The 11666-nt window shown below is 33.9% G+C and overlaps 1 protein-coding gene across 3 annotated transcripts; it reads right to left on the bottom strand.

The window, feature by feature from the left end:
- Positions 1–1469: 1469 nt before the first annotated feature.
- LOC128551516 (uncharacterized) lies at positions 1470–10526 on the bottom strand. Of its 3 annotated transcripts, XM_053532404.1 has the most exons (6): positions 8758–8807; positions 7232–7321; positions 6520–6618; positions 5680–5757; positions 5278–5346; positions 1470–4807 (listed from the first exon to the last, which is right to left on the bottom strand). In XM_053532404.1, exons 3-6 carry the CDS (start codon positions 6581–6583, stop codon positions 3882–3884), a joined length of 1137 nt encoding a protein of 378 aa, XP_053388379.1. In that variant the 5' UTR covers positions 6584–6618; positions 7232–7321; positions 8758–8807; the 3' UTR covers positions 1470–3881. The 3 variants fall into 3 exon arrangements, with proteins under 3 accessions (XP_053388379.1, XP_053388378.1, XP_053388380.1); XM_053532403.1 differs by lacking the exon at positions 6520–6618 and having other exon boundaries at positions 8758–10526; XM_053532405.1 differs by lacking the exons at positions 7232–7321; positions 8758–8807 and having other exon boundaries at positions 6520–6996.
- Positions 10527–11666: the final 1140 nt, after the last annotated feature.

Below are 11666 nucleotides of genomic sequence, written 5' to 3'. Positions count from 1 at the left end.
TGCATATGTTTTAAACAGTGTTTACAAAACAGTAAAGATTAAAGACTATGAAAATGAATAAGTTGATGGAATCATCTTTATATTATGATCATGAATCAATACATGAATACATGTCTCATTAAAAGATATAACTTAATAAATGTTTGTTTTTGCTTCATATATTTTTTAACATGTTAAGTTTGTATGCCTTTTTCAGTATACTATTAATTTGAAATATAATTTCATGACAGATGTTTCTCTCTGATTCTGTCATGGAATTATATTTTAAAGTTAATAATATTCTCTTAAAGGTATAAACACTTGCAGCCTTGTATACATACACACAGTGTATTAACTGCATAGTCCATGGCATGGAAGATAACAGTTGCTGTTAAAAAGCTTGTCGCGCCGCATACGATTTTAGGCGCTTGGCAAAAAAGCAGTGGCTCAGAGAAATTTAAGGCCAGTGTGACCCCTGATTATCTTTTATCTTCAATGAAGATTACATTAGATAAATGTTATTTATTGTTTAAAGAAACTAACGGCAATAGTTTAGACTAATGACTGGCAATCCTTCCAATAAGTATTTGATTATGCGACATCAGGATTGAGTTTTCTTATACATGTAAAATCATATTTTATCTTCAATGAAGATTACAATAGATAAAATTTATTTGTTAAATGTAACTGAGGGTAATAGTTTAGACTATTAACTGACAAGCCATTCAATTAATATTTTATTATGTGACATCAGAATTGAGTTTTCTTATATAATTATATTTCATATTCAATGAAGATTACACTGGATAAATGTTAGCTATTGTTAAAAGAATCTGAGGGCAATAGTTTAGACTTATGACTGAGAAGCCATTCAATAAGTATTTTATCATGCAACATAGGAATTTTCATAATACAGTTATATTTAATCTTCAATAAAAGAAGTTAACAGTAGATAAATTTTTGTTATTGTTAAAAATCTGCGGGCAATAGTCTTGAACATTGACTGACAAGTCATTCAAGAAGTATCTTATTATGCGACATCAGGAATTATTTTCATAATTATTTTCTTTCAAGAGTATACTCAAGCCCACATAAATTTAGTGTCTAACTATAGACTTGGGATTTTGATGTGATAATCATTTTTTTTCCCCCCGAGATTTGAAGGCAAGTAGTTTTGACTGTACAAGCCATTCAATAATTGTTTTTTGCAACATGACATCAGAAATAATCTTTCCTGTTTTTTTCTTCACATTTTTACCTTGGCTATAAAACAAAATTTTACACTGAACTATAGACCAGTCAATATTACACAGAATTATGGACTGTAAATTCATACTAAATCATGCAATATTTCAATACTGTTCTTCATTGATTTGGATTACATAAATTTGAATTTATGTCGTCAGTAAAATTGTCTGGTTCTTGTTAGAAATATTTATCATTTTGTAAATATATGTCATATTGTTAAGTACTGTAAATAAACTATCATAAAACTTTAACACGATTGTTTTTATTTGTCTTACACGAGAATGATGACAATATTGAACACACATACTCCCTGAAAAAGCTATAGTCATACAATGAGATAACAAGAGGACCATGATGGTCCTGAATCGCTCACCTCTTCCCACATGATCCAGTTTTGAGTATGACGTCGGTTTTTCTATTATTTGACATAGTGACCTTGTTTTTGAGCTCATGTGACCCAGTTTTGAACTTGACCTAGATATTATAAAGATAAAAATTCTGACCAATTTTCATGAAGATCCATTGAAAAATATGGTCTCTAGTGAGGTCACAAGGTTTTTCTATTATTTGACCTATTGACCTAGTTTTTTAAGGCATATGACACAGTTTCAAACTTGACCTAGATATCATGATGTCATCAAGGTGAACATTCTGACCAATTTTCATGAAGATCCATTCAAGGGTATGGCCTCTAGAGAGGTCACATGGTTTTTCTATTTCAAGACCTACTGACCTAGTTTTTGATCGCAGTTGACCCAGTTTCAAACTTGACCTAGATATCATCAAGATAAACATTCAGACCAACTTTCATACAGATCCCATGAAAAATATGGCCTCTAGAGAGGTCACGTTTTTTCATTATTTGACCTACTGACCTACTTTTTGATGGCACGTGACCCACTTTCGAACTTGACTTAGATATCATCAAGGTGAACATTCTGACCAATTTTTATGGAGATCCATTCACAAGTATGGCCTCTAGAGAGGTCAAAAGGTTTTTCTATTTTTAGACCTACTGACTTAGTTTTTGACCGCACATGACCCTGTTTCGAATCTGACCTAGATATCATCAAGATGAACATTCAGACCAACTTTCATACAGATCCCATGGAAAATATGGCCTCTAGATAGGTCACAAGGTTTTTCTATTATTTGACCTACTGACCTAGTTTTTGACGGCACGTGACCCACTTTCGAACTTGACTTAGATATCATCAAGGTTAACATTCTGACAAATTTTCATGAAGATTTCATGAAATATATGGCCTCTAGAGAGGTCACAAGGTTTTTCTATTTTTAGACCTACTGACCTAGTTTTTGATCGCACGTGACCCAGTTTCGAACTTGACCTACATATCATCAAGATGAACATTCAGACCAACTTTCACACAGATCCCATGAAAAATATGGCCTTTAGAGAGGTCACAAGGTTTTTCTATTATTTGACCTACTGACCTAGTTTTTGAAGGCATGTGACCCAATTTCGAACTTGACCTAGATATCATCAAGGTGAACGTTCTGACCAATTTTCATGAAGATCTTGTGAAATATATGGCCTCTAGAAAGGTCACAAGGTTTTTCTATTTTTAGACCTACTGACCTAGTTTTTGACGGCACGTGACCCAGTTTCGAACTTGACCTAGATATCATCAAGATGAACATTCAGACCAACTTTCATACAGATCCCATGAAAAATATGGTCTTCAGAGAGGTCACAAGGTTTTTCTATTATTTGACCTACTGACCTAGTTTTTGAAGGCACGTGACCCAGTTTCTAACTTGACCTAGATATCATCAAGGTGAACGTTCTGACCAACTTTCATGAAGATCTTGTGAAATATATGGCCTCTAGAGAGGTCACAAGGTTTTTCTATTTTTAGACCTACTGACCTAGTTTTTGACCGCACGTGACCCAGTTTCGAACTTGGCCTAGATATCATCAAGATGAACATTCTGACCAATTTTCATGAAGATCCATTGAAAATTATGGCCTCTAGAGAGGTCACAAGGTTTTTCTATTTTTAGACCTACTGACCTAGTTTTTAACGGCACGTGACCCAGTTTCAAACTTGACCTAGATATCATCATGGTGAACATTCTGACCAACTTTCATAAAGATCCCATGAAAAATGTGACCTCTAGAGTGGTCACAAGCAAAAGTTTACGGACGCACGCACGCACGGACGGATCACAAAAAATCACCTTGTCACTTTGTGACAGGTGAGCTAAAAAGGCGCTTCTCCAGTTGACCTTGATAAACTAAGTATTACTTATTTTTTATAAATCTGACCATTTAAACTATGTCATCCTCATCCATTTGCTCATGTAATGATTCCGTGCTTTGTACATTCCTCACTAGAGGACCTAAGTTGGCTAAAAATCCACATACAAAACTTATTTCATTCATGATAGGCAAATACAATATTGGAATTTTCTTCTGTTTTAAAAATGCAAAATAACTCTAGCGCGCATTGAAGTTTTCTACCACAATTCTTGACCGTGCAATGAGTCGCCCAGATTCACGATCAGTGGAGTCGAACTGTTTTCCTTTTTCTGATAAAAATGGCGGCCTGTACAGTTTGATATCTTTTCCCTGTATACAGTCTTTTATCAAAAATCCTTTGTCAACCATTAGTCCATCATGCGGCTTTAACCTAGTTGACAAATTGAGCAAATATTTCTTTGTCAGAGCTATTGCCTCCATATGCATCAGAACAGTGAATGAGTGCACCATTTGGTGCTGTGCTATACATTACTTTAACAGTGTGACAATTTTTATAATTACTAAATAGTTGTTTCCCAGGCAATGGGGCTCGTGGGACCTGAGTACTAAATTCCACACAGTCAGAAATTGCAACTAAATCTGGAAAGTGCTGCTTTGTAGCGCTAGGCATGTATTTTTGTACATTTTCGTGAGATGGCCAAATCTTTATTATTTTGAATTTTCTGTACATTCGTCTTATCCAGAATTTGAAAATCTCAGAAATACGTCCTGTTGAAACATGAAATTCAGATGATAAAACAGAATCTACAGGGTTTCTTTTCAGTTTGTACAATACAAGCAGTAACTGATTTTCTGTAGAAATGTGTGAATATAATTTTGATGGATCATCACTATGAGTTTGAATAGTGCATATGCTATCTGAACATTGGGAGACAAGATATTTGTGTAAAATTTGAAACAATTTATAATTTTCGATTCCTGTATACTTCTTTAATTCTTTGTCGCTTGTCTTCAACAACTCAATTTTTTCTAAGCATGCTTGTACGCTTTTGTTTTCAGTTGCAATTACTGTCTGTGTGGAGGTCGTTTTTTTAACTATAAAATTTTGAGCAGGTATTGGTGTCTGTACATCTTTTGTTAGTCTGAGTTCTGTGTTTGACATGGTTGATCGTCTAGACTTCGGAGTAATTTCTGTATGCCGTGATGTTGGCGGAGTTTTCTGAAGCCCTTTTGTACGTTGCTTTTTTGGATCTTTTGGCGTAACCTGAGACTCCGTTTCTCTGAACAGCTTCCGTTTCGATTGGGCTGGTTTACATGATGCTTGGGACGATACAGCACTGGCAACTTCTTCTGGGGCTATAAAGGAAATGATAAAAACATACCAAACAAAGGGAAAAACAAGTTTGTTGAACTGATTAAAAATTATTCATTCCATTTTACAAATGAACGTGATTTGATAAGAGCACCAGACAAAAAATCCAGCTTAGTTCCAGATATTATGGATACATATAATTCTTGAATTAAGAAAAACCTTTGGTGAATTATGACTCTCATGGATTACCAAGTCATATCATCTGAGACATATCTCTGGCCTAGTATTGTACATGTTAAACAAAGGGAATAACAGTGCCTACGGATTGTAATATGAATTTGTAGAACCTTATTTTGACACCTGAATGTTTTTTACAATATGATAAACTTATATATGAATTTTAGTTCTTTTATTGCACAACTTGTTATTCATTCTCCTGAAATCATTTAAGTGAACAGGCATTTTTTCTGATGTACCAGTACAGATAATTTATAACTCTGAAGTTAGTACATACCTGTGGCAATACTTTCTGATGGACTTATTTGATCGACCTGCACTTCCTCACTCTGCGGGATTGCCTGACCTAAAACATTATTCATTAACGTAAAGGTACCAGTATAAAAATACATGCCTAAAATTTTTGTGGTGGATAAAAACTCACATACTACCAAGATAATTCAAAACATTTTAAACAGTTTAAGGCGACAACTCACCAATATCATGTTCTTCAAGTCCTTTTATTAAAGTGAAGTGTAAATATTAAAAAAATAGTAATAAGAACATTTTTTCTAGGCAAAATTAAAGATATGGTATTATACCAGTCCTGCACAACAGCTAACTATCTCATTTTCAGACATGAAAATGATAAGTAAAAAAAAAACTATTTATTTAAGAAGTTGTAATGTTAATTACATACCAGTGATGATGCTGTGTGATTGAACCATCTGATCACCCTGCATTGCACTACTCTCCTGAATGCTGGCCTCAGAAGAACCTGAAATATTATAAGGATAAATTGTAACAAATTTACAGACTCAAATAGAATTTTAATACAGGGAAATAAATGTGACTAAACAATGAAACAATTTTGAGAGAATAATAATAATAAAATATATAAATGAAATTATGTTTAATTAAAAAGAATATATCTTGCACAGGTAATCTTTCTGTAATCTCGTTGGTTTTCCTTACTTTATTTAAATACAAACGAGACGTCAGACGTGGATTTAATTTATTCACTTCTATAACTATATTTACTTCTACAACAATCATTGTCATTTTAGATTCATCACTTATAGTATTATCAAAGCTGTCTTTAGCATAATCCTCATAGCTCTCATAATCCTCGTAACTCTGGCTCTGAAAATACACAACCAAGAGCCTTATAATATAATGCGAGAGAGCTGATTATTAATTAATAAACACAAAGCATTCAGTCTCTCTTAACAACATACATATATACATAAGACTTAGAAACCGGGCTCACCGGTTCAAGCCGGCATGGTTCGTTGCATAATAAAGCGGTACGGCCTGTATTCTGGTTCGAACCGGTTACTGGGCTTATAGGATCAATATACAAAATCTAGCTGTATTTATGTATTATTAAATCAACAGTTAAGCACAGTGGTCCGAGTATTCCTTATTCACTAATAAAACATATTAAAATGCCTACGTATAAAAGGTATATGTTACAAACAAATACAGCTGCAACTATATCCAAAAAGGTAACTGAATAACACTAAATAGTTACACTTACCAGTTCTGTAAGAACTGTAAACCACAAAGTACTCCGAACTGTAAACCACAAAACACTCTGCCATTCATACAAACTTCTACTGTGCTGTGCTGGAACTTGCTGTTAAAATGAACAACTGGTTAATAATAACATGCTTGTTAAATATTTCCAAACATGAGAAGATATGAAAAGTTGTATTTGAGACCGCCATCTTTAATCGCGAATTCACAATACAATACTTAAATTCTGCAGCACCGAAACTATCAAAATCTAAAGATATTTCTATGAAAGGGGTTTAAATCAATCCAGCAGTTACCTTTGTAAGATGACCAATTGCACAGACTAAAAAGAGCTTGAGATGAACAGTAAAACTTGTAAAAAATACATTTGATACCAAGCGATATCCAACGCCTTTTCCATTCAACCAACTTTCAGAAAGTCCCGCGAAATCTCCCTGAACACGAGATTTCGTGAACTAAAATCAATGAACTATAAAATGAGGGACAATTGGGAATAGAGGTATCCAATGGGGATAAATGACCCTACTACATTTCATGTATCTATTATATTTTTAAAAAATGGTTTATATACAATGTATCTTGGTATGAATAGAATAACAATAGAGGGAGGAGTCAGATGAAATTTATCGACAAAAACAGAACAGAACATAACACCTTGGCTAAAGAGATATTTTGATAGTTGATTTTGATGACTGTGTTTAACACATACTTACCTGTATAAGTACCGTTTGTTGATGAGGAAGCAGTCCCCTGTGAATCATGCAGTTGTAAAAGACCTGTAGCTGCTAGTTTTCTTTCATAATCTAAAGTAAAAAAGTATTATAAAGGTAAAAGTAAAGTCTTCACCGTCGCTTTGTTAAAAAATGAACATTACTATGTCGAGCTTCGTCAATGGTCATATTTTATGAACTGTTTAAACCGATGATAAAGTGCCTTGACCAAGCATTCTCCGCACTATAATTTGACAGGAATTGACCCGGGGTCTTCACCTCCATTGGAAAGTATCTAACTTATTCTAAGCTCTCTAGAACACATTAAATGATTATTTTTTTTAATGTTTCATATCATAATAATTAGTTACAAACCAAAGATAATTAAAAATTTATCATTTTTCTCATCGCAAAATACATAAGAACACATAAAAATATCTAGAGTGGTGGAACCTATGCTCGCGGTATTTTGTACATATATTATCTTTTTAAGAAGCAAGAAAAAATATTTCGATTTGCCTATACAAAAACATAAAGTTATCCTCCTTTTATCGAAACATATTGTTGATGTGCGTCATCACGTGACTTAGTCGTCTCGTGAGCTATCGGCACGGCATACGTGGAAAGGTGAAAATTCACCCTGAAGGGAACCTATGCTGGCGGTATGCTATATCTATTAAACTAAGTGCGAAAAAAAAATCCAGCAGGCTAACCCGGAACAAACAATCATATGCGAATATAATATTTAGAACATTACCCATTTGTTATGTGAAAAACAAAAGAAATGAGGAAAAAAATAATATGTGCCTCTATGTGTATAATTCCCTTACAGAAATGGAGTCACTATTAGAACAAAGCTTAAAAACGTATACTAATGTTATATAAAAACAGAATGTTCAAGTATTAATGATTCAAACAACGACAGTGATTAACTCACTAATGTTTCCTACACTTCTTTTGTGTGTAGGAAAATTACTCCTCCCTACATCTCAGAAAGAGCCATTTGGACTTGGTCAAATACTAAGATCAACATCAATCTTTTCATGGTTCGACAGGCACTCGTAGTGTAGCCAGGCGTCACATTCTTCAAATCTTGCTCTTAAATGTATCTTATATCTGAATGTAATGCATGATTTCTAAAAAAGTAACTTTAGTTGGGTGATATTGACATATTTGTCTGAGATTTGTGCGACGGATACAGATTGCGTAAAACGTATCGGCTGCTGTATACGTCACGTGAGCGGCACGCGCGGCTGTCGCTACGTTTGTTGTAAAGGCATTTCACCACTGGTCAGTGTTGAACATAGCATGATGAAATATTTTATCTGTGCTTCTGCAGAGAGCGTATTTATAGAAATACCGCGAGCATAGGAATACCGCGAGCATAGGTTCCACCACTCTATGTTACGAAAATACGAAACATTATAGGTACGAAACTCACAGAAATTTCTGACGGAAATACTTTGTCAGAAATTTATAATTCATTACAAGTATGCGTGTTATCAATAATAAAACCTATAATTACAAACCTGGTAGACCGATCGTTGGAAGAAATGGCTCCTGAGTCTGACGCGCTGACTGGAAATGTGCCGAACAAATTCGCCAGTTCCGGCATTGAGAAACTGTCACATCTTTCAGTTCTTTATCTGTCATTCCTGCTCTTATTAACCATTCTCTACAATTCTTCACGTTATTAACTGGTAATCGATGGAATTTGACATCGTGTCCTCTACCTGACATGTTTTTGCATCCCTTCACTATGCAATAGAGCGGCATTTTTACAGCGGTTTCGAAACTCCTCCAAAGAATCCGCCATTTTCCATCTCTCTGTTTAGATTTATGTTACTATTTATAGCATATTACGACAACATTTTGTACATGTATCCTCCAGCATTTGATTGGTCAGACGATTATGTGTTCGGATCATAATCGCTGATTTCCGTGGAATCTCGTTAAAAATCGTAGTGAAATGGGCTATACGAATAATAAAGTATATCGTGTAACGTAGCACTTGGTCTGTGTACCTGAAGTTTGTCATGAACACAACACATTACGACAGTTCTAACATTTTTATTTACTATACGAAGCGCAATGCACAGTTAAAAATGTTCAGTCTAATTTCACAAATATAATCAATTTCTGATAGATTTTTAAAACAGTTCTGTTAACAACTTTATTAACACAAGTTCTTGATTATCAATGTACTTCAGACTAGCTTTTAACATTCAGCTCATGAGAGCGGGACGACATGTCGCTTAGCCCGCCACTTGGGCAGCCTCTCCCTGATCACAGAGTATATTGAGTTTATAAAGTGTTATACAGGAAAACAGCAGACACATTATTTTACTTCCTGTCTACCTGGTAATTAAACTTGGATATTAACGAATGTTTTTTACCCCGAAGCTACTGCAAAGTTGACAAGTTTCGTCTGACTTTTGAAATGTACAGTTAAAATCTTAATTATCCGAAAGAAATACCAAAATATAAAATTATAAACCTAGGTATTACATTACAATCGTAACATCTTTTTGTTATTTTTATTTTCCTTTGTTACAGATTATAGAGACAGTCTGTTTTAGAGATTTCGAGACTGGACAAACTTAAAATGGAAAACAAAAATTACCATAGTCTAGGGGATAGTGAAGCCTTCGATATACAGACACTTGTTAAAGTGTTATGAATCTCACAGCAAACATGCAATTTATCGCACTGTTTAATAAGTATGATGTTACTAACACTTAAACGTATACGCGGGTTTGCACGTGCATATTCGATAGCAGACAAAACTCCTTTGATAGCCTTCCAGTTCCGGAGCTACAGTTTACTTTGACCGTAACATACAAGCTGTAATCATTATGGCAACTGCAACTTGCTACCTTTACACTATGAGTACAATATGAGAAAGCTATTTTACCACAAACACGTGTACTATGAAGGCATCAAAAAGAGGTACATGTAATATCAATTGATTCAACAACAAGCAATAAAAAAATGGAAAACATATTACAGGCAACATCGTTAAATTTGAAAATGATATAATTTACAAAACACAAACGAAGAGATGAAAGAGAAAATCCACTTTACAAGCCAAATTTGTAGATAATCAAAGGGAGGGAACTTATAAAGGCAACAGTAGTGATTTTGAGTCGAGAGCTAGATCCTCCGTTACACAGATTGGAAGTACATGAACAGTCCTTGAAGTAATGAGAATCTGTATCACAATAGTCATAAGCTTCATCTGTTCTGCAGAACCTTTTAACACTTTTTCCCGCTGTAAAATAAAAGATACGTAGCATTTTAGAGGAGGGCAATCACATTTAAAGGAGGATGTTCATTTCCCAGGGAAACATATTAGCACTTCAGCATGTCAATAATTAATAGTCATCTGCAAATTGGATACTCAGTTAGTGGTCAGCCAGATATATTTATCTTGCATATTAATTACCATCACATATGTTTTATGGTTTGGCTAGGTGTAATCAGTATTTTCTTTTTTCAACATAAAAAAGAGATTGTGAAAACGATGCTTTTTGCTGCTGTAGTATTAACTTTTTTGCAATGCCAGTCTCGCTATCAATTCTTTGAGGTCGTGTAATCACAGTCAATTCGTCAAACGTACATAATTACTGAAACAAAATGCACGCACCAAGTTAGTTATAGTTCAATTTATTATGGATGCATTTCATAAAAATAGCATGATGTAATCAATGATTAATAATATTAATTAATTATGAGATTACGCTGGTCAATATCAAATCGTAAATGGTATGTGCTCTGTCTGAAAATGTTCCGTATATACGACTTTTTAAGTTAAATTAAATTTCGTACTAGATCATAATTGACATACACTTTTGAGAATGAGACGGGGCAGTTCAATCTTTGAAGTGGAATCACGCCGATTGGTAGACATTTGATTCCGTGTCCATGTTAATAATTCAACATTACTTGGTATTCCCTTTTATAATATTATGACGGCACGTTTTGTATCTTTATAACTGAGTTCTTATGAATCTTATTTTAGAATAAATTTGCAGTATAAAATCCTCACAATATAATACATAGAATGATTTCAATACATTGTACACTCAAAGTGGAAACCATGTAATGTGTTGGTATGAAACTTGAAAAAAAAAGTGGCCCGGGATTATAACAAATACTTTCATTCAACACTCAAATTTCAAATATACAAAATGCGCTATTATTTGTCTAAGATTGCAAATGTAGATAAGAAAGACCTGTGGAAATGTTGTAAGTGTACTGAAAATAAAATTTGGTACCTTTTTTGGCCTGGTTTACTAATAATGATGTATCTAGATGTAATTATTTAAACTGAGAGCCACATTCCACACTCAGAGTCTGGTAAATTACAGTTATACTATATAATTAAAATGTACTGAACTATACTTGAAAATGTAAAAGACTAATGTAACAATCACAG

The sequence above is a fragment of the Mercenaria mercenaria genome, unplaced genomic scaffold (genome assembly GCF_021730395.1).
Source record: "Mercenaria mercenaria strain notata unplaced genomic scaffold, MADL_Memer_1 contig_1201, whole genome shotgun sequence".
Taxonomy (NCBI): domain Eukaryota; kingdom Metazoa; phylum Mollusca; class Bivalvia; order Venerida; family Veneridae; genus Mercenaria; species Mercenaria mercenaria.
This window is presented reverse-complemented; position numbering and strand designations above follow the sequence as displayed.